At 36.5% G+C, this 24,570-nt stretch overlaps 1 protein-coding gene across 2 annotated transcripts; it reads right to left on the bottom strand.

Annotated features, from left to right (window-relative positions):
* Positions 1-2,720: 2,720 nt before the first annotated feature.
* On the bottom strand, positions 2,721-24,248 carry LOC110200296 (F-box only protein 21-like). 2 transcript variants are annotated; one of them, XM_078155277.1, is made up of 7 exons: positions 23,948-24,248; positions 20,765-20,931; positions 16,149-16,238; positions 10,897-10,943; positions 5,234-5,397; positions 3,601-3,711; positions 2,721-2,924 (listed from the first exon to the last, which is right to left on the bottom strand). In XM_078155277.1, the coding sequence occupies exons 2-7, from the start codon at positions 20,887-20,889 to the stop codon at positions 2,829-2,831; spliced, it is 633 nt and encodes a 210-aa protein (XP_078011403.1). In that variant the 5' UTR covers positions 20,890-20,931; positions 23,948-24,248; the 3' UTR covers positions 2,721-2,828. The 2 variants fall into 2 exon arrangements, with proteins under 2 accessions (XP_078011403.1, XP_020831185.1); XM_020975526.2 differs by lacking the exon at positions 23,948-24,248 and adding an exon at positions 23,250-23,389.
* Positions 24,249-24,570: the final 322 nt, after the last annotated feature.

The raw sequence follows: 24,570 nt of genomic DNA, 5'->3' as shown, positions 1-24,570 counted from the left end.
AAATTACTTATGATAGATCTGTATATTTCTTTTATGTACTGGTACTTGGATATTATCTGACCCATTTGCATGTATAATCCTTGAGATTAAGGGAAGTTTTTTTGCCTGCTCTTGTGTCCCCAGATGGTAACACAATGTCGGGCATATAATAAGCACTTACATGCTTATTGACTTACTCTCCAGCTTATTAATGTTCTTCTTAACAGTGGTACAGAAGGATTGTCACCTTATTCTTGGAAACTGCATCTCTCTCAGTGTAGCCAGAGCTTGAATTAGCATTTTAACAGCTTCATCACTCTGCTGACTCATGTTAAGCTGACAATCCACATACATACCCCAGACCTTTTTCAGACCAATTCCTATTGAATCATGATATCCCCATCTTCTACTTCTGAAGTTAAATTTTTTAAACCAAATGCAAGATGTTTTATATTTATTCCTACTGAGTTTCATCTTATTAGATTCAACCCAGTACTGTAGACTGACAAGATCTTTTTGGATTTTGAGTCTATCACCTAATATCTCTCCTGGCTTTGTGTCATCTGCAAATTTGTTAATTATATTAAACAGCATAGGTCCAAGCATAGATCCATAAGGTATTCCACTGAAGACCTCCTACCAGACTGACATTAAATTCTTTGACTTTGGTCATCCAACCAGTTCCAAATCCAACTACTGATAGTATTGTCTAGTCTACATTTCTCCATCTTCTCAAAAATTGTATGAGATACTTAAGAGTTTTGCCTAGACCTAGGTACACTGTATCTACAGCATTCTCTGACCTGTTCTTGATGTTTAACCATTTCTTTAATAAAACGTTTTAGGCTTTTTCTAGGAATTTAAGTCTGGAGAAGGAAATGGCAAACCACTCCATTATCTTTTCCAAGAAGACCCCAAATGATGTCACAACAAGTCAGACATGACTGAAGTGACAACAAAAAGGAATTTAAGGAAACTTATGGTTTCCAGACTCTGTTCTTGTCTCTATTTTGAAAATCAGGACAACTTTGGCCCTTCTTCAGTTTTGTGCTACTTATTTTCTCCATGGAAGACCATCTAGGCCAACCCTTGTCACTTTCTTTTTGAGGAAACTAAGGCCCCAAAAGATTATGATTTGCTTGAGCCTCCAGAGTCCAGATTAGAAGTCAAGTATCCTGATTCTTATTCCAGTGCTCATTCTACAATACTATGGATATTTGTTGAATGAAGAAAGTAATTATCCTGAGAAATAAATATGTATGTGATTAAGGACTAGGTCACCAGAATAAAGATGCAAATGGCTACATTTTGTAACTAAGACAAAAGTTAGGGAAGCCTAGAGGCAGAAAAGTAAAACTCTCCATAAGAATAAGGAAGTTTGATTGCTGGTGGGTTGAAGAGGAAGGAAGAATATGAATCAAAGAGCTTTCAGATCATTTTCCACACCCAACTGCCATAACACATATACATAAAAGTTCATCGACAGAATTAATGTAATTAATGATAATGCTGCCTTAGAAGAGATGGTAAAGAAGGATGCTAGGAAACACACAACAAAACTTTTTCCAGAAATAAAAACATTGGTACTATAAACTTGAATACCATTAGATATGAAAGTATCCTAAGCAGGATACTGTTCTATGAGCCATTTACTTTGGTTACCCTATCACTTTGATCCATTATTTCAGGAAAACTTCATCAATTCTTCACTTTACACCCTTGTCCTTAGCCAGATCATCTTGGCAGTCTCACCAGCAGCCTTGCTCCAGCATATAAATACATTCATACATACATGCATACATACATGTATGTATAAGAAAGTATAAAATGACAATGATAAAAAAAAAGACTAAGCAAAGAAAGAATAGAGATATTTCTCCATCTCCCCCAATTATAGAACTGTAATCTAGTCAGCTCTGCCTCTGTTCCTGCAAGTGGCACATTTCTTCTACTCCTTGGTTGCTTCATTCACTTCACCAGCCTTACTTAACATTCTGGACCAGTGTCCCTCCCTAACCACCAGTCCCTTGTGTGTATTCCCTCCTCCACTACATTTGAAGATTAATTCCTTGAGATCAGGGGCTGTCTTTGCTTTAGTACAGTATATGGCAATACTGTAAGTATTTAATAAGTAAATACTTTTTCAAATTCATTCATCCATGAGCTTGTTTTAGATTTCGTAACACAAAACTGCATAGTGTCCTTTCCACTGCATTATTGATTATCTGAAGATATGGAAGGGGGGCATATTTGCCTGCCTACTTTTTTTTTAATCAGTTCTTGCTACTCAGGTATATCCTAGTGTTCTCTGCTAGAATACATCCTGGTCCAGGACTACTACAATCCACTGTTCCTTGGCACTGAAACAGCTTTATTTAGGGGCAGCTATGTCATATAGTAGATAGGATACTGGACTTCAGAATCATGAAGACGCATTCACCTCCTGCCTCAGATACTCCCTCACTCTGTGGCCCCAAGCAAGTCACTCACTTTTTTCAGCTTCAAGTTCCTCAGCTATGAAATGGAAATAATAGTAGTACCTACCTCACAAGATTGTTATGAGGATCAATGGAGATTATACATGTAAAGTGCTTTGCAAACCTTAAAACACTATATAAATGTTAGCTCTTTACCCTTATCTCATTGCTAGGGAAAAGAGCTATGTTTAATTATGGAGGAAACTGGTTTGCTTCATTAACATGAATAAGAATTGACCAATGTAAAAAGATAACACATAGATATCACTTTTAAAAAGAGTTCATTTATTTATTTCAGAACCATTTGTCATGATAAAGGAAAAATTTAGATGTGGGACTGTACAACAAATGCAGTTATTGATTAAAATAGATTTAATCATGAGGATAGATTTGTTTTAGCCATGGCTGCATAATGTATTTGGCTCCATCGTACTTGCTGAAGTAGACTTTCAAGTCGGGATGGAATACCTAAAAATCATTTTCCGCGTTAGTTCATAAGCACAACTTTAGAGAATACTTTTTTCCAAAACAATTTTTTTCACAATAGATAAGATGACTAAAGGAAGAAATTAATTAAAGAACAAAAATGGAACATTTCCATGTCATCCTCATTTAAAGTTGTCAGGTGTGATATAATAACTATGAATTCATGATCTGTGCCATTGATGGAGTCTCATTAGGGAGAGGTGCTAAGATTTCATGGCACTAAGGAGAGGTGAGCCAGCCAGATTGAGTTTCAAGGTAAGTCAATCTCTATAGTTTCTCAAAAAGGGTGAAGCCCTGGAGGCATGAACCTTCTAGGGTTTTGTTGTTGTTTTCACCTTTCAGTAAGCAGCATGCTATTGTCATTCCTCTTTTCAGAGGAATTGTCATTCCTTTTCTTTTCAGAAAAGTTCTTAAAATGAGAGATTTAATACAGACCTAAAATATAGCATGAAGCGCTGTTATAGTAACATGACACATAAACATGCAGTTTATTATTATTGGAACTTAATGCTACATGCTGAAAGTTGCACTATTTACACAGTTTGCTGTGTGTGTGTGTGTCTCTGTGTGTGTATATATATACATACCAATACTTATTTTAACTTTTTGATAAATAAACCCTCGAGAAAGAAATAGCTTCCAACTTAAGATACTTTACCTCATGTCCTGTAATAACTTTTAGGTTCTCCTCAGGAATATAGGCTGTACATATACCAATTTTGTTGGACTTGTGGACAAGAATTCGATAATGAGGAGATTTTCTTAAATACTGTGAAGAGAGAAATGGAAAAACAAGTAATAAGTTTGTATGAAAATTAATATGTTGCTAATTTTAGGAAAGTGACATCTAAACTAAAATAATTTTTAAAATTAAAATAATATACTATAACATTGCTACTATAAAATAACTATAAATACTATAATAAACTATAAAAACTATAACTACTATAAATAACATTGCTACTATAAAAATTATTTAAGTTTTCTACACCAGGTTACTTTTGATTTAGTAAGGCCTAGTTTGTAGCACCAAAATGTCAGTTAGATATACCTCTATAGCAAAACTAAATGATTTTAAGATTTCAAGATAGTATGTAACAAAAAGTTTATATTTCTTAACCTGAGCCACAGTTTCACTGAGGTAGAGGTGCTAAAAGTCAGGAAAGTGAGACCATGATGAGGCATTGAGTAAAAGCTACAGCTGTACTCTGAATAATTTAGGGCCTAATTATAAAGACTGATTATTCATCATGGGATGCTAGATGGCACAGTGGATAAGAGTGCTGGGCCTTGAATCAGGAAGACTCACCTTTGTGAGTTCAAATCTAGCCTCAGATACTGCTTGCCTCAGTTACCTGATTTGTAATATGAGATGAAGAAGGAAATAGCAAAATACTCCACTATTTTTGCCAAGAAAACCCCAAATGGGGTCACAAAGAGTTGGACACACTGAAACAACTGAGCCATAACAATTATTTTTTATAATTCATGGTCTAAAAGGGTACACCACAAAAAAAATCCACAAAAACTGTTTATTCAAGTTTTATTCTTTAAACAGTTTCTCTAAGATATAGAAATAATAAAAGCAATTATCCACTTTTCACATGTCTTTTGTTTTTTGTTTATTTGGCTAAGCAATGGAGGTAAGAGTCACACAGGTTCACACAGCTAATAAGTGTTATCTGTCTAAGGCCAGATTTGAACTCAGGTCCTCCTGAATCCAGGGCCAGTGCTCTATCCATTGCACCACCTAGCTGCCCCATTGCATGTCTTAAAAACATAAATCACTTGTCATTGCTTTGCTTCCATTCATTGGCAAGAGAAACAATATGAATCTGTGGCTATCTAAGATTTAGAAATAACCTGTTTCATTTGGTACTAAAGCAGATTTGTGGTGTTTGTTGGTGGTGTTTACAACATACTACATAGCCTCTCTGCTATATATTTTCACAAATAATTGTAACTCAAAAAAAATTGCAAAGAATAATAAATTATATTGGAAAGAGCATGGACTTGGAGTCAGAAAATCTGCGTTCAAGGCCCATTCACTTATTAACCTCCTCTTGGCCTTTATCTTCTCTGTAAAATATAAGGGTTAGACAAGATTATTTTTTAAAAGTCTCTTGTAACTCTAATAATCTGTGAGTTTCTAATATTTAGACATATTTAGATCTTCTTTAAAGCTAAGCTCATTTATGACTAATTTCTACACACCTGGATAAATTAAAATGCCTTTCCATCCAAGTGAATTTCTGCACTTATCTTGTTTTAAAAATTAGATGTTTTCTAACCTGTTTCTCAGGAGGATATTTCTGTTTTAGCCACTCTTCTGGAGCTCTGGCTTCTAGATCCCAACCAATAATTACTCCTGAATAACCAAGTTGCTTGTGCATTATCACCATTCCCACTTTAAAGTGAACAGATTCTGGCCTTGGACTTCGAATTCGAGTTGGTTCTATCATAGCAATGATAAAAAATATTAAGCAAAGAAAATATTTGAGTGGTACAGCAGTTTCAAGATATATTATGTGTCAAGAATTTACCATCACCAAAAAGCAGTCTAATTAATGGGCTCCAAACTGAAAAGAACAATTTAGCTACCCATGCTGAAAGGGAAAAAGTAAAGCATGAATGACAGACTGCAGCTTCAGCTATCTACACCACTAAGCCATTATCAGGTTAATATTTGACTCATTTGAAATGTCTTAATATCTAATACTAATATATAGAAGAGTCTTGATAACAGAAGTTGCTAGTCTAAGCAACCAACAAACAATAATTAATCCCTGAGTTTAAAAAAAAAAGTGAAGGGATGAGGTACAATAGCATAAGAAATTAGTAAATGCCCAGAAAAATATATGGACTACTTAGCAAGTCACAACTCTGTCTGTCTCACTTTCTTCATCTGTAAAATGAGCTGGAGAAGAAAATGGCAAACCATTCCAGTATCTTTACCAAGAAAACCTCAAAATGGGGCCACAAAGAGTCAGACACAACTGAAATGACTCAACAAGGAATGAGAAAACTGGTTCCAGACATAGCTTACTATATTCCTCGCCAGATCTCCCCATTCCTTTTTTATTTTAGAAAATATATTTAATACTTTATTTTGTCCCCAATTACATGAAACACAATTTTAACATTCATTTAAAAAAACTTTGAGTTCAAAATTCCTTCCTTCCCTTCCTTACCCTTTCCCCCTCATTGAGAAGGCAAGCAATTTGGTATAGGTTATACATATGCAATCCTGCAAAACATTTCCACATTAGTCATGTTGTGAAAGAAAACAGACCCACCTCCCCCCCACCCCAAAAAAAACAAACAAGAAAAATCAAAAGTATGCTTCAATTTGCATTCAGATTCCATCAGTTCTTTTTCTGGATGCCTAGCATTTTTCATCAAAAGTCCTTTGGCATTGTCTTAGATCACTGAATTGCTGAGAATAGCTAAGTCATTCATAGTTGATCATTGTGCAATATTGTTATTACTGTACACAGTGTTCCCCTGATTCTGCTCATTTCACTTTGCATCAGTTTATGTAAATCTTTCTAGGTTTTTCTGAGAGCATCCTGTTCATCATTTCTTATAGCACAATAGTATTCCATCACAATCATATACAACAGCTTATTCAGCTGTTCCCCAATTGATAGACATCCTCTCCATTTCCAATTCCTTGACACCATTAAAGGAGCTGCTATAAATATTTTTTGTGCATATAGCTGCTTTTCCTTTTTGTTTTGTTTTTGTTGTTGTTGTTTGTTTTGTTTTTTTTTAATCTCTTTTGGATACAGACATAGCAGTGGTAATCCTTGGTCGATTAGCTTTAAAGCTCTTTGCGCATAGTTCCAACTTGCCCTACAGAGTGGTTGAATCAGTAGACAACTTCACCAATAGTGCATTAGTGTCTCAATTTTCCCACATCCACTCCATCGTTAGTTCTTTTCCTTTTCTGTCATATTAGCCAATTTGATACTGTGGGGTGGTAGCTCAGAGTTGTTTTAATTTGTGTTTCTTTAATCAATAGTGATTTAGAGCATTTTTTTGTGTAATTATAGATAGCTCTGATTACTTTGTCTGAAAATTGCCTGTTCGTATCCCTTGACCATTTATCAATTGAAGAATAGCTCTTATTTTTATAAATTTGACTCCATTGTCTATATGGTTGAAAAATGAAGTCTTTATCAGAGAAACTTAGTTCAAATTTTTTTTACAATTATGATTACTGTATATCTCCCTTCATCCTATTTCACCCTCCCTCCTGTTTATCCTTCTCTCTCCTTTCACCCTGTCCATCCTCAAAAAGTGTTTTGCTTCTGCCTTTTATCTACCCAATCCACCTTCCTATCATCCTCTCCCTTCTCTTATACCCTTCCCCTCCTACTTTCCTATAGAGTAAGACAGATGTCTATATCCAACTGAGTGTATATGTTACTCCCTCTTTGAGTCAATTCTGAAAGTAAGGTTCACTAACTCCTACCCCCCTCCTCCATCTTCCCTTCCACTGTAAAAGTTCTCTTGTGCCTCTTTTATGTGAGATAATTTATCCCATTTGGTCACTCCCTTTCCCCTTCTCCCTGTGCATTCCTTTTTCTCATCCCTAATTTTTTTTTAGATAATCATCCTATCATATTCAACTCATACCTGTGCCCTCTATGTATACTCCTCCTAACTGCCCTAGTAAGAAAGTTTTTAGGAGTTAAAAATATTCTCCCATGTTAGAATGTAAGCAGTTTAACCTTATTGAAACCCTTATGATTTCTCTTTCCTGTTTACCTTTTTATGCTTCTCTTGAGTTTTGTATTTGAAAGTCAAAATTTCTTTTTAGCTCTGGCCTTTTCATGATGAATACTTGAAAATCTTCTGTTTCATTGAATTTCCATTTTTTTCCCCTGAAGGATTATACTCTTTTGCTGTGTAGGTGATTCTTAGTTGTAATCCTAGCTCCTTTGCCTTTCTGAATATCATATTCCAAACCCTCTGATCTTTTAATGCTGCTAACTCTTCTTTATCCTGATTGTGGCTCCACAATATTTGAATTGTTTCTTTTTGGCTGCTTGCAGTATTTTCTCCTTGATCTGGGAGGTATGGAATTTGGCTATAATATTCCTGGGAGTTTCATTTTGGGATCTCTTTCAGGAGGTCATCAATGGATTCTTTCAATTTCTATTTTTTCCTCTAATTCTAGAATATCAGGGCAATTTTCTTTGATAATTTCTTGAAAGATGATGCCTAGGCTTTTTTTTTTATTATGGCTTTCAGGAAGTCTTAAAGTGTCTCTCCTGGATCTGTGTTCCAGGTCAATTGTTTTTCCAGTGAGATATTTCACATTTTCTTCTATTTTTTTACTCTTTTGATTTTGTTTTGTTTCTTGATGTTTCATTAGCTTCCACTTGCCCAATTCTAATTTTTGAGGAGTTCTTTTCTTCAATGAATTTTTGTCCCCCTTTTACCATTTGGCCTTTTCTGTTTTTTAAGGTGTTATTTTCTTCCATATTTTTTGTCCCTCCTTTACCAAGCTGTTGACTCCTTTTTCATTACTTTCTTGTATCACTCTCATTTCTCTTCCCAATTTTTCCTCTACCTCTCTTCTTGATTTTTATAATCCTTTTTGAGCTCCTCCATTGCCTAAGACCAATTCATATTTTTATGTCTTTGAAGGCAGCAGTTTTGACTTTATGTCTTCTTATGGGTATGTTTTGAGCGTCCTTGTCACCGTGGTAACTCTCTATTCAGTTCTCCCTTCCACAACATGACTTTCCCCATTGCAATTTCAATGTATCACAGGTCACCATAAGAAATTAAATGGGAAAATTGGGGGAGTTTTGCAGAAATCACACAAAGGCCAGCAGACAACATAGAGACAAATATTTAACCCAAATTTTACAATAAGGTACTGTAAACATCCCATAACAGAAAAATGCAAAAAGAAAAAATTCAGATGTCTTCTCTAGCACAAAAGGAGGGCAAAAAAAAAAATTTACATGTATTTTCCAGATCACGGGAGTACTGAGCTGATAGCCCCTGAAATATGGAAGGAATGTCTGTAGTCAGAATTTTTTCTGTTGTTTGCTCATTTTTCCAGCCTATTTCTTGACTTTTAACTCTATGCTAAAGTGGGGCTCTGATTCCAGGGTGAGAGGGCACACTTTCCCAAGCTTTAGGGTTTTTGTGTAGCTGTTTTCAGAGCTAGTTCTGGGGGTCTGTACACTTTCAGTTCTTCTAAGATGGTATGATTAAGGAGATGTGTGTTTACTACCCTGCTGGCCTGTGCTCTCGTCTTTGAGTGACCACAAGCACACCTTTCGGCCCTAGAAATATGACCACAGTCTCCACCCCCCTGTAGCCATAAGCTCTGGTGTGCTACTGCTCCTCCTCGCCCCACAACTGCCACCTAGGACTGCAAGCTGGATCCACGTATAGGCAATACAACAAAGTCATGCCCCCAGTGCCAGCAAATGGATTCTTGGAAACTGCTGACCAGTTGGCCAACCCCCTTATCATATGTGGGCTGAGAGCTCGGGAAGCAGCTGCTGCAGCTGCTGGTTCAGTTGCTCCCAAGGCTGCCTCCTGGTTTGCTGGGGCCTGATCTGTGCTGGTGTAGCCCACACTAAACTGTGTTTCATTCTCACCTAAGTACAGCAGACCTTTCCTGCTGACCTTCCAAATTGTCTTGGGCTGAAAATTTGTTTCACCTCACCATTTTGTGGGTTCTGCTGCTCCAGAATTTGTTTAGAAGCATTATTTTAAAGGTATTTGAAAGGAAACTGGAGAGGCTCAAGAGAGTCCCTGCTACCTTGGCTCCACCTCCTTTCTCCCTATTCCTAAAAAAATCCCTGATCCCCTCTCTTAGCTATCCCATCCCAGGTTATTTCCTTTCTGATGAGGCTTTTGTTTGCCATTGTTACTGTTTTTTAAAAATTAATCTCAAAAAACTAAGTCTCATCCTCAAATTTTGTTATTATCCTCACCATCTTCTCCCTCCCCTACAGCTATTTGACTTAGAAGAAAAACAAAAGGGTTGTTAATGATGGTAGAAGGAGGTGAAGTTTTCAAAGGTGGGTTTTATTCCCTATTAGAGGTCTGATCTTATTTATCCAAGAAGGCAGGAACAGAGTTTGTAGACCTAGAAGGAGGTCATTTGCAGAGTTTATAGGGACTTGTAGACCAAGGAGGGGAAACTATTCTCATAGTATACTGAAACATCATGTTTATAAAGTATAACTTCAAGAGATATATTGAAAGCTTTGCTACATTCCAGCTAAAGTGTCTCAAATTAAGAATAGTACTGTCAAGGGACAATGTAAAGTAATTCATTAAATAGCTCACTCAAATGTTTTCAGTAGACAAAGTTATTACTAGGTGGTTACAACTTTAAATTATTACATCCTAAATGTAAAATATTTTTAGAAATCTATATACATTATCCTTCATATGTTCCATGTCACTATTCATGCTAATTATTCTCTATTCCACAAATTCCTGACCACAAACCATTCTACCCTTTACATTCAAAGGCCATATTTTAGTTTTTGTTGTGGTCATTATATGCATCTGTATCCTGATAAATTCAGCTAACTTACTAGGCTGCTGTTTAAAAATTAGTGTTTTCATTACATGTATTCTTTTTTTAAAACCTGCTTTTAAAATGTGCACAGTAATGAGTTTTGGAATTTTGCAAAGATGGCTTTTAGATATGTTTTGCTTTGATGGATGAATTATATCTATTACAATCCCAATGAGAAAAATTGAGGCAACAATCCAAAATAAATAACCCCAGCCCAAGTAAATACAATGTGATCAAGTGAAAAAAATTTTCAGTTCATGCACAATTTAGCACCAACTGTTCAAACATTTTGTACTGCAGTAAGGATTGAAATACATTAAATTTCCTGTTGATCATGGAGAGAGGAAATATAGAATTTTTTTAATGACCATTTTCTGACTGGCCCAATACCTGCAAAGTAAGCATGGATATATTCTTCACCTTCATTGTACCAGTTCCTGGAATGAAAAAGATGTAGACTCATTTATTAAAAGGGTACAAACAAACCGATATGAATATGCAATTGATGTAAAAGTTAGCTTATTTAAAAGAGACCATGAAAAGCAACATAAAATGCATCATGGATATTCAATGACTTATTCTGTTACCACTGTAGAGTTTATCATTCCCAGCACTAATCTCAGGCTTCAAGATTAAGTTCAGATATTCAATTGCTGAATGCAGAATTTTAAGATGAAATTATCTAAGGAAAATACTGAAATCTGATCACCTCAATGGCCATTCTAATTTTAAAAAGTTTGCTTGTAGTGCTTGGAGCTCTTATGTCTATACAAGGAAAAGATACTTCATGAACCATTTCTTGATGGTGATTCGCATTATTCAATTTCCAAATTAAACTCCAAATATTTCAGAAACTTAGTAGCTCTGCAAGCATACCATTAATGAAGCATGATGAATGACACAGGCTTACAGACTGAAAGAACTTCCTATATCTCTACTGGAGAGAAGGCAGGAATATAGTAATAGTCAGACAGACAGAGATGAGCGGAACTGCAGTGAAGTTATAGTAATGCTTGAAGGATATGTGGGCAATAGAGTGTTGGAGGGCAGAACTGTGGCATCCTGAGGGTGTGCATAGAATCAGCAACCTTGAACCCATTCATAAAACCTAATTTCCACTGGAGAAAATGCCAGAATATATATACTGTAGGTCCCATCACAACTCCTGTGGCAATTATACTGTTTCTTTAGAAATTCCACTTAATAAGTGAAGGGCATGTGAATATAAGGGCAGCTAGGTGGCACAATGGATACAGTGCCAGTCCTGAAGTGAGGAAGATTCATCTTCCTGAGTTCAAATTTGGCCTCAAATACTGACCAGCTATGTGACCCTGGGCAAGTCACTTAACCCTGTTTGCCACAGTTTCCTCATCTATAAAATAAGCTAGAGAAGGAGGTGGCAAACCATTCCAGTATCTTCACCAAGAAAACCCCACAAGGGGTCATGAAGAGTCAGACACAAATAAAGTGACTGAACAATAACAATGTGAACATAAGAAGAAGCTTGTAAAATTCTGAAGATCAAGAACCTTTTAAAATCATAATTTTAATTGATACTGTCCCAGCTAGAATACCAAAGCCACAACATTTCTAACCAGTAGAAAAATACTATTAACTAAGAGATACCTGAAGGAAGGTAGAAACAAATTCTTATTTTTAGCTTGAGCTACATGTATTTAGAAAACATTTCCTCTACTTTACACACAAACCACGAGCAGCTGCTATTTCCCTGGCTGTTTTATAGAACTTAAAGGCTACTATCTGGAAAATGGTATTGAGTAAGTCAATATTTATACAAATTCTGATTAGTTAAAATGGAACTTTTACTATTAAAAAATAGACTGACACCTGAAAAAGAATTCACCACCAAAAGTTAATTAAATGTGCCCCACAAATGAGGATTGCCCTGAACAAATTGTGGTATGTGAATGTAATAGAGTATTACTGCTCCATAAGAAGCAATAAATATGAAGAATTCAGAGGTGTACAAAGACTTAAATGAGTGGTGCATAGTGAAGAAAGTGAGCCAAAAGTACAGTAGCAACATTGACTAAACAATGTAGTAGATGAAGAAGACAAGAAAAGGCAAGAAAACTCCAGTCAAACAGAATGGATGACAGTATCAAATTGTTAAAAGTACATATCTTTCCTTTTAACACGCTAAACGACAGAAGGAGAAAGTGGTTACAATTAAGTAATTTTGTTTAATTATTTTGAGGAAAATGTGCTTTCCCAGGAAGGAGGTGTTTAGATGTTTGTTGGGATGTGTCTGTATAAACACACATATATACATACAGACATACATGTATATATACAGATACACATTTTGTTTTGACAAAACCAGGAAGGGATATGTTTGAGGGGTAGGGGTATATGTGTGTGTGTGTGTGTGTGTGTGTGTGTGTGTGTGTGTGTGTGTATATGTGTGTGTGTGTGTGTGTGTATACATACACACATATATATGTGTGTGTATATATGTATATATATGTGTGTGTGTACAGACACAGTTTGTATATAGACACAGCAGACATAGTCCCAGTTTTGTCAAAACAAAATGTGTATACACATATGTACATACATGCACATGTATGTGTGTATAGACAAACACATTTTGTTTTGACCCAGCAGACATGTCCCAAAACATCTAAACACCTCCTTCCTAAGAAAGTAGATATAAAGATATATATTTATACTATATGTGCATTTTGCTTTTATACAACATATACACATATATGTATGTGTGTATGTGTGTGTGTATTTTTAAGCCACTACTAAAGGGGCCCTTTTCTGATATGATATGATCAAGCCATGGAGTTGCAAACCCAGTGTTCTCAAAGGCTGTGTAATTGAGCTCAAGTTCTGTTTGGTCTTGTAAAGCTAACAAGCTTTCCAATACAAGCCAGGAAATGAAAAAGACTATTGTTTGAGCACCCAGCCTAGCTAAATTCCTAGAAGTGCATTCCAAATGGAGACAGGGTAAGGAGTTTTTCAGCCACAGCAATAATCAAATACCATCAACAGCTAATTTGTGGAGAAGCTATTATCTGTATGGGTGAAAAGACAACCTGTGCCAATGAAACTGAAGTATCAAAATATTCAAATTGAGATAGTATAAATTACATGAATATAAACCAAAATCTGGCTAATATAATATCTGAATATAGCCCACAATTCCTCATATTACTTTAGTGATGGTAAGGAAATGGCATACCATAGGAAGAGTTGCAAGTGAAAGGGCGAAACCAAAACCAAAATAATAAAGTTTAAAGAGGTCAGTGAAGTTTTTTTTTTATCTATTTGAAATCATTAACTTAGGTAATAATTTTCATGGAACTATTTTTTATAATCATTTTTTAGTGTTATCCATATTTTTCCTTTTAACACTAGTTGTACAGCCTCTAAGATTTGGAGGCAATCTCTATTTAAGAACACAAAGTATGACACAGGGAACTGTTTGGTCATAATGATTGATCTCAAGATGTCAGTTTATATTGTTATCCTATTGACACTTCATTCTCTTTTTCTTTGCCTTTCATGGCCCCAGAGGGCAGAATTAATAGTACTGGGTGAAAGCTGTCTGAAGCAGATGTTAGCTTCCTAACAATCAGAAAGATTTCACTATCATTAGAGCTCTTCAAAAGTAGAGTGACTAACTGAAGAGGTAATAGGTTCCCATTCACTGGAGGTCTTCTGCTAGAGACTTTGCAGAGAGAATGTAGGAAGAATTCCTTTTGAAGTTAGATTGGACTATATAAACTTCAAGGTTCTCTTCCATCTCTGAAATTCTTTGACTTTCTTTGGCTCGTTTTTACATTCCTCTCTTCAGCTAAGCCTCCAACTACATTTCAGAATAGCTGATGAGAAACTAAGTTTCAGAATAACTGGTGAAAAAGGGTGTTTAAGGCCCCTGAATGGTTACTTGAACTGCTTGATTCAGCTGATTGATAAGCCAATGTCAATCTATGTAAATTAACGCTAACAAATATGATCTACAAATTTTGGAAAAAGTCAAATGCATATTATTTCCAAAATTTTATTTTTTATTTACTAGGTATTCAGTTCAACCAATATTTATTAAGTACCTATTGTTGTTGCTTGTGCAAGGCTAAGGACTAGAGATACAAAAATGACAAATGACAGTGTGTACCTTTAAGAAGTTTACAATCTACATGGAAAACACAATGTACACACTCATAAATCACAGAATCACCAAATCTCAGAATTGGAAGGAATTTCCCAGCCTTGGACTAGATTACTAATTTTTTTAGTTTTAAATACTATGACAGTGTCATGGGGCAAAGGAAAAATACAGATCCAGGGATAAGGATATTTCAAGTTTGGATTAAGTCAAAGGGCAGTTTAGGACCTAGAGGGCCACATGGCCTTGAGGCTGCAAGTTCCCCAACCCTGCTTCAAGGAGAAACTGAGAAAGGGTAAAAAACACTTTCATCTGGGGGATAAGAGGAAGAGAGGTAAGGGAAGGCCTTAAAGGAAGAGATGGCACCCAAACTGAGGCTTAAAGGAAAAGAAGGGTTCATTCAGAATTAGAACCCAATTCTCCTCTTTTCTCTTTTTGTCAATTAGCAAACCTCTTTTTGCCCTCAACTATAATATGGGGCAAGATCTACTTTCATGGGCAATACTTCTAACTACTGAGTGAGGATTTCAAATTTAGGCTTTCAAATTTCAAATTCAAATTAGTTGAATAGACTGACTTCTTTGCCCTTATCCAACACAATGTCTGGGATCAGGCAGAATGCTCATTCAACTTGTAGAATTTGTGCTGTTGCTTTCCTCAAAGGTCTCAATTCTATTCTATTATTTTAATTCAAGACCTATGGTATGGGGGGAGAGAGGAAGAGAGGGAGAGAGGGAGGGGGAGGGAGGGGAACAGAGAGAGGGAGAGGGGGAGGGAGAGGGAGAGGGGGAGAGAGGGAGAGAGGAAGAGGGGGAGAGGGGAGAGAGGGAGAGAGGAAGAGGGGAAGAGGGGGAGAGGGGGAGAGGGGGAGAGAGGGAGAGAGGGAGAGAAAGATTGTGTCCTGTACAATGATACCTGCTTTGCCCTAGTTGTGAAAAGAGGAGTTAATGGTTTTTGCCGTACCCTTTATCAGTATCACTAACATAGCTGTCTTTAAACTAAATAGTGATAATTCAAATTTAAGAATTTCAGACTTTTCTATGTTTAAAGCACTGTGCTGGTGGAGCTATGGTATGAACAAAGATGGATGAGACATGGTTCCTACCTATATGGAGCTTACAGCCTAGAAGAGAAGACTTATAATCGTTATGATAGAAAGTAGAATATGAAAGTGCATTAACAGTTACAAAATGCCATGAAACTGTATCTCATTTGCTTTCTTAATCAAGAATAAGTGTCTCTATTTTTAATATGCTATATCATTTCTATTAGTCTACATTAAGCCTATGCTACGTAGTTGAATGTTCAAAGCTATGGAGAAGATACAAGAAAAGAATTTTCCCAACATTCTCATACCACCTGTCTTGGGCAAAATAATTGTCTTTTAATCATAACATTCAAGAAAGTATATGTTTGAGGAAGATAGTCATCAGATTGAAATAATATTCTGTAATTATTTTCATTTTTATCTCAGAACAAGATTATTGGCATAATTATGCCCTACCTCATCTTTACCATCTGGTACTTTAAATATCTGGTCCATGCATTCTGACCCAGGTATGACCATCTAAAATTGTTCCAGTAGCCAATTAACCTGAAACAAAAATGTTGTTTTAAGTTAGAATATAGTTGTAAAAGTAGGCATACAGAAAACTTTTTGCAGGCTTTATGGAGTTAATGGTTTCTTGGGTTAACAAAGTTAAATATGGGGTGTCCATGAGTTCAAATAAAATGAGTGCTATTTTGTCTCAAAAATGTCTCTTTTATCAAACAGAGGGAAGAAGTTATTTAGGACAAATATCATCCATAAGGTTAGAGACAGCCTTAACTAAACTTTCTATCTTTCCTACACACAGTAATTTCTTCATAAATGTTTAAATAAGTGTATAAATATTTTTGAATCTATAAAACAAATATACATAGCCAACATGAAAAGAAAATTCAATAAATGGATATATTTGTTTAAAAGGGGTTTTTCCCAGAGATTAAATCCTAACATTCAAAATCTATGAGGAATTGGTATCTATTTATAAGAGAAATATCCTGTCTACAGTGGATGTGAATAGTTTATGGAAGAGGGGGATACAAGTTGTAAATAATAACAGTGGATAGAGGACCGGCCCTGAAGTCAGGAGGACCTGAGTTCAAATCCAGCCTCAGACCAAACACTTGACACTTACTAGCTGTGTGACCCTGGGCAAGTCACTTAACCCCAATTGCCTAAAAACAAAAACAAAAAATATATAAAAAATTAAAAAAATATATTCAATCACAAATAGTCAGGAAAATGTAAATTAAAACAACTTGGCAATATCATTGCCTAGCCATTATATTGGCAAAAGTAATTAAAAATTAAAAGTGACAAAACAATCCTAGAGGAACTATAGGGAAACAGGTACATTGTCATGAGAATTGAAAATTGGTATACTTCTTTTGGATAGCAAATTAACAGTACAAAATAAGAATTACTATATGAAACTGATCAGACCCTTTGACCTAATTGTCCATTGTACTCTAAAGATGTTTAGTTTTAATTATCTATACAAAATATTTTCAACTGTGTTACCTATGTTGAAAACTGGAAGCTTATGTCCAACAACTGAGGAATGACTGAATAAATCTATGTAACAGAAAAATACATTATTGAAATGAGAAATATGGAAAAACAAAATCCTAAAAAGTAAAGAGAGCAGAACCAAGAGAACAGTGCACATAAAAAAAAATATATAACTATAGAAATGTGAGTGGAGTAACATTGGAAGGAGACATTCAATTGAATAAAGTTCTGTGTGCACAGGAGAAATACAAAATTTAGGTAAGATATGTCTAGCATAAGATAAAAACACAAAAATTATTGATAAGCTTTTCAAATTATTTGTCAGTTAAAATGCTTTGCTATAGTTTTGAACATATATTCATAATGGATTTTGTATTACTAATAACATTAGTTTTCTTAAAACTTAAGCAGACCTAAAACATGAGCAAGTATATGGTGAACATACGCAGGTATATGTAAAACCTGTGCAGATAGATAGCTAATTTCTTCAAGGAACACTGTGAAGCTAGTACTTTGAGACAAACTATTAAAATTGAAACCTATTGCTACAATAGCCTGAAAAGGTATGGTGGACTACTGCTTTCTTAGAAATCAGTTAGATGAAGCAAGTGTTAAGTATGTGCTATGTTTGCAAGTTTATTTTTTAAATAACGTACAGAAATGATATATGCAAAATAGGATTTAGTCAGGAGTGGTATCTGAAAAGTTAAATACTGCTGTATCATTTTGCCATGAATATTTGAAGGCAATATTAGGTGCTCTTAATAAGAGATGATTTTTAGAAAAAAAAATCTAAGTTATGTGCATATCATTCTCCAAAGACAACAGGCAGGGGCCATTTGAACAATCTGAATTATGACACAACTCTAATGTGTTCATGTGTATAAGGAGGAATACAGCTTATTCACCCTACTCACTAAACTCTGCCCTGTCCTACCCCAAGTAAGGCCTTGGGTATTTATGGATATTTGTTTCATCAGAGAATTATAGCTTTTGTCTTTTTAAAAATATTTCCTGCATTTCTCCTAGTTATATCTTTGGAGACAATTTTTTTGCCTGTAAAGGAACCTATATCTAACTTTATTATTATGCTAATGTGAAAAGAAGCATTGTAACTTGAAAGATGATTTTTCTGAATGATTTTCCAAATCATTTATAAGTAAAATACACATCTACTAAACCAATGATGCATCTGTGAAATTCAGTGTTCTCTGCTTTCTATGTGGAGTATCCTACTTTCTATGAGGATCAAAACAATTACATAATTCCATCTATACCATTCCTGTCTTCCAACAGTAAAGAAGAACTTAAAAGTCTTGTGTATCTGCATTTGGCTTTGAAATGTGTTTTTATAGTTGGATTGCAACACAATTACATGACATTGTGGAATATGGCCATGATATTGTTTAAAAAAATTGAATTCATACATTGAAGAGCAAGCTCAAGATGGCCTAGAAAATGGCAAGGTTTCCTTTATCCTGCCTCACTGCTCAACTGTACTTGGTCCATAGTTCAATGATGAGTATTCATGTTGCTTGATAGATTGATTACTAAGCATTGGCAACTTTTATGAAAAGAGATAGTAATGTCCAACGAGGAATAGTGGTCATCATGAGTCCTCTGGAATCATGGTTGACCATTGCATTAGATTTCTTAACTCTTTCAAAACTGTTTGTTTTTACAATGTTGATGTTATATTATAAATTGTTTTCCTGATTCTGCTCACTTCACTTTGAATCAGTTCAAAAGTCTTCCCAATTTTCTCTGAAATAATTTCACATCATTTCTTATAACACAATGGTATCCTATTACATTCATATGCCATAATTTAGTTCAGTGTGACCTATGAAAAATCCCAGAGAAATAATTTCTGGGTAATTAACAAACATTTTATTAATTATGGCTAGCAAACAAATAACAAAATGTGGTCAGTGGCACTTTCAGGAGCCAAAGACAAATCATGGGGGCCTGCTTGATGCTTACATACCCTTGGAGGGTGGGTGTTCCTGACAGGCAGAAATCAACTCTGATTGGTTAACAATTAATGAGAGAATGAATATTATAATGAGAGGTGGGTTTATTCTAATGAAGGGCTAGGGGACATGACTCTGATCCTGTTACTCTTGGCAAAGAAATCTCTACACCCAGACCACCCTATTTCAGCAATCTAGACAAAATCCACCCAGTCTTGCCAGAGAAGAACACAATGGGTCAGAATTCACCTAGATTAGATTCTCTTTGTTAGGTCTTCTGGTTGGGTGGGGAAAGAAACATGTACCCAGAGGATTTGGGCAATCTCATCTATCAGTAATGTCCTCCACAAGGGCTGGGCTTTGAATGAGGAAATAGAAAGGGAAAAAAACCATGGATCTCTCCAATATTAATTGGTTATTAATATGAGAGAAAAGTAATCATTTCTCTCATCAGTGACTCCTCAATTGATCAGTACCCCCTTAGGTTTTTCCTACTGCAAAATAGCCTACTGTAATATTTTTGTACATATAGGACCTTATTTTTCTTTTATTTCTTTGGGGTATAGGCCTAGCAACAGTATCTCTAGGTCAAAGGACAATATGCTAAACTCTCCCCCATGTGAGTTACCCTAGTTTTTTCTTAAAAGATACTTTGACTTTCTTCAAAACTTGGTTAGTTCAGAAGACTAAAGGTTCAAACTGTTGATATCACTTCCTTATCACCTGAGTATAAAGTAACCATGAAAAACTCCAGGGACATTCCAAAGTTTGACTGGTGGATCATAATGGGTAATTTAGAGGCAAGGGAGCTTTGCTAAGCTGAATGAACTTGAAGCATCCTCAGTTCCCATCTTTATTAAATATCATTCTGCTATGGCTGAGTAAATATCTTTTAATTGTTTAATGATATATGAATGTTTTATTTTGTTCCAGTATTAAACCTAAATTACCCTGAGTCCATCCATGCTTGGAACAGGTATGAACAATGAAACTATTAGCCTAATTATGCTTTGTTGAGGGCTACTTCTGGATGATTCAAAGGTAGACTATATAATTAATATTTTTTAATTACAAAAAAAGGTTTTGTGATCATCTGAATACTATTTTAGGTCAGATGTTTGGCTGTTAAATATAGTATGATACTCCAAAGTAAATGTAACACTAAAAGTTACATTCCTGGAACATACAAACTGTTATTTTCCCTTTCAGAAAGACATAGTTCTCCTTTGGTAAGATACATTACCATTGGTAAGTTACATTTTTGGGGGGGATATCTTTTGGGATATCTTGGGATACCTCTGTACTACATTGTGTACAACACTGAGCATGCATTGTAAAATATACACATTCATTTTGAAAGTTAATGATATTTTATTGGGGAAATAAATGCCAGTGGGCTGATCAAGAGGGGAATAATAGCAGCCTATAAGTATTTCTTGCCAAGTAAATTGCAAAACAACTTTTTGTAAAGTTGATTTGAGAGTTGGCTACAAATAACGTATACAGATCTCCTTAGAAAATTGGTGGGTATTTTTCTAAGTATTAAAGAAAAAGAAAGTCTAGTGATAAAAAGAAAACAAAGAATACCACCTTTCTATTAATTGAAAGCTTTGAATAGAATCAGCTCCATACCACTGAGAAAGTAAATATTGAGCTGGAAATGCAGCTACAAGGACACAGAGTTGTATAATCATAATAGCATTAATGGTAGGCATCTCAGCAGTGACACTTCCTCCAAGTTGCTCTTCTTTACCAGCCTGTCAAAGAAAAAGATGAAAAGTTATTTACCAGTCCATACTGTCCAACTCCCAACCCATTAGTATTTGCAGCTGAAATATTCAACATTTTCCCAGTCACTAGGTAGACCTAAACACTCATTGTATTCCCTTAACCAAAACTAAATTCAAGGCGTATAATTGTTTTCTCTGTGTTAGCATCTGAAAAATGTCTAACTAGAAAAGGGCAGATATTAGTGAGGTTGAGGGAGTTTTACACTTCCCCAGCCCATCCACAGCTTCTCCTTTTAAAAACTTTCATATGGTTTATGGCTGTGAATATGTAACTTGGCTCAAATGAAATAATATACCTCAGATTTATACATGTGATATATGAGTTATATGCATACACCCTGAAATATTCATGATGGCTATAGAGCATACTGGAAAGAGCTCTGGACTTAGTCTTTTCCAGTCCATGTAATCCCTAAGCCTGCTATAATGGAATCCTAGAATCTGGGAGTCACATCTGGACGAGAATCCCCTCCATGGCCCTTTAACACATCATCAGCTAGCATCCACTCAAAGATTCCCTCCCAGTAAGGAAAACCCCACTACCTCCCATGGTGATCAATTTTGGATAACTCCAATTATTGGAAAATGTTTTCCTTACACCAAATTTAATTTTGTCTCTGCAACTCTCACCCATTTCACTCTCAAAGGGGTACATAATGGGGAAGACAACAAATATGTAAATAATTAGGTACATATAAAATTTATATAGAATAGATGGAAGATAATCTGAAAGGACAGGCATTAGCAGCTGACGTAGTGAAGGAGACTGGGAAAGGTGGGACTTGAGCTTAAAGGAAACCAGAAAATAAGCAGTACAAATGAGGAAGTAGAACATTCCAGTCATAGGGGACCACACACACACACACACACACACACACACTTCTTTTAGAAGCTATCTTTCTGATTGATTTGTGTTCCCAGCACTTAGTACAGTGCCTGGCATATAGTAAAAGATTAATAAATGCTTGTTAACTGACTGGCCAATGAGATCAGCAGTCCAGCCTTGTGTGTTTGTGTCTGTGTCTCTCTTTCTTTCTCTCCCTACCTCCACCAGTAATTCACTACCAGTGGTGGTAGCTCAAAGGATTGAGTACTGGTTTTGTTTCTACAACTATTCTCTCAGAAGAAAGTTACAGCTTTGTAGTAGCAGTGCTGAACTGCGTAAAGACCTGGCTGGGTTCAGTTAGGGTCAGCCATTCACCACATACTGACCCTATTCAAGTCTTAATTTCTGAACCTCAGTATCTTCATTTGTAAAATCGGAATTTTAATGCTCTTACTGCTTATCTTAGAGTCGTGAAGAAGTTACTTTGTAAACCTTAAAATGCTCTGTAAGGTCTTTGAAAGCAGGAGCTGGTTGGTTGTTTTGGGGGGTTTTTTGGTTTGGTTTTGTTTTTTATCATTAAATCCCGATGACCTTGCATACAATAAGTTCTTCCTCTTAAAAAGAATTAGAAATGTAAGCCGTTATGACAGTCAAATCACCTGCAAATAAGTTCAAATGTAAGATGACTCCTACTTCCAACAAGGAGCTATTTTTGCTACTGCTCTCTGCCCTACCTCTAGTTATCATCTAGTCTAGTTATCTCAATATGAAAGAAATCCTAATTTTTAGAAAAATATTTTCATCTTATTTTACCGGTAAATTAATAGAGAATAATCCATCTTCATGCTGGGAAGGCACCAAGAGCTCAGAAAATCTAACCATCCCTACTTAGTCACAACAGGGGACCACTGCTTGGGGGAAATCGAAAAAACACCCAGATACAGCTGCTTCGTAGTCTTCCACTAGCCATTATGAATTCCAAACATCTCTTTCGGGTACAAAAACTGTATAGGGCAGGCACAGGTTTTTGGGGTTTTTTTTCCCTTTTCTCTTTTTAAAAATTGATCCTCCAAGTGCGTTTGGAAGCTGCAGGAGAAACTGCCTTGGAGTTCTGGGAGGAAATCAGGTGGGACCACAATCCTAAGAAATCCCTGACGGCGCTGCTAGGGCCCAGCGAGCTTGGTGCAACAGATGGAACTCGAGATTTTGAGCCAGTGGACTTAGGTTCAAAAGAGGCCTCCGATGCTACTTATGTGATTAGGCAAATTACTTCCCTTCCCTGGGGCCTCAGTTTCTACATCTGTAAAACGAAAAGTTGAATTAGATGACTTTTTTCCCCCAGTTCTACATCTATGCGCTTATAACGATTATAACTCCACCCCTATCCTCCCAGCCCCTACTCCTCCGATTTATTGACAGCCTTGTTAAAGTCCTCTTCCGCTCCCCACCCTCTAACTACCTTATCTTTCCAGACTGTATGCGCTCTTTGCAGTGCCCTTTCGGAAGAAGCCAGGGTCTCCAAGCGCAGGTAGGACGAGAGTAGCAAACCGTAATTAGTGGCCGCCTCCCTGCTCCTAGACCCCAGGCACCTCCCTCCTGGCGCCTGACACCCACAAAGATATCTTAAGGTGCTCCCTTTCGGCCTCACATAGATGCCGGTCTCCCCTCGGGAAGAGAAGAGGGGCTGCCTGACTCCAGCCTAGGGGCTGACCTGGAGGTGCCACGTACGTCTCTGCCATTGGCAATCTGAAACTAGAGAGCTGCAGGCTGAGGTGGGGTGGGGCGGGGATGATTATTCAATGGGTAGCCCTGCTCATCAGCCCTCTCACTCCATCTCCAAAGTCTGCCCCTAAGCAGAGGAGAATGTGTTCTCAACACTCTGAACTGAGTTCCCAATGTTACAAGTGAGCTAACGTGTAAAGCGCTTTGCAAAAGCGCTATATAGATGCTAGCTGTAATTATTTTTTTTACTGCTAATTACAAAATCAGAAAAGTTGAAGCTGAAAGGGAACTTAGCGCGCGCGCGCACACACACACGCACACACACACGCACACACACACGCACACACACACACACACACACACACACACACACACACACGAGAAGATATTTGCCCAAGATCACACAGCTGGTCAAGTGACCGAGTTCAAACTTACGTCTTTCGACCTCAAATCCCTCACTCTTTAGAACCTCAGGCGCTTCCACTTATGACTGATTCTTTGCTCTTGCGGCTCTGAGACCTGGGCCCTGAAACGCCTCCGCCTGGTTTTGTGCTTTTAGAAAATCCAGGTGAAGTTCCCCGGGAGTTGCCGGGGCTGGATTTGCAAATGAAAAAGCCCCTCAGTTTACTTTAACTCTTTAAAATCGAAAAGCAAATCTATCTATAGGGTAAACAAGAGGTGGTGAGGGCTGAGGGCTGCTGTAATTAGAACCTTTATATTCTTGTCCTGGTAACAGTTCCTGAAAACTGTGAGGACCCATCTGCACCTGCACCGAGAAAAGTGGAAGGGTTGGGTTGTGTGTTTTCAGTTGCAGAGTTGTGGTAGAAATATACAAATCATACTGACTTGTTTCTTCATTTTCTGCAGCTGGCGTTTAAAACCCTGTTGTTTGAAAGACAGGAACTACTTACTCTTCTCACTGAACTTGAAAATTAGACCCGAGGAAATCTTCCGGAAGGCCTCGGGTTCAAGTGCTGCTTCTGACTTACACTGGCCTCCTGACTGTTCAATAAACTTAACTTTGAAGGGTCCCAGGACATTCTGTTAATAGGCTAAGT

Source organism: Phascolarctos cinereus, unplaced genomic scaffold (assembly GCF_003287225.1).
Source record: "Phascolarctos cinereus isolate Bilbo 61053 unplaced genomic scaffold, phaCin_HiC Scaffold_5;HRSCAF=322, whole genome shotgun sequence".
NCBI lineage: Eukaryota > Metazoa > Chordata > Mammalia > Diprotodontia > Phascolarctidae > Phascolarctos > Phascolarctos cinereus.
The sequence above is the reverse complement of the archived record's forward strand: the minus strand, read 5'-3'. Positions and strand labels throughout refer to the sequence as shown.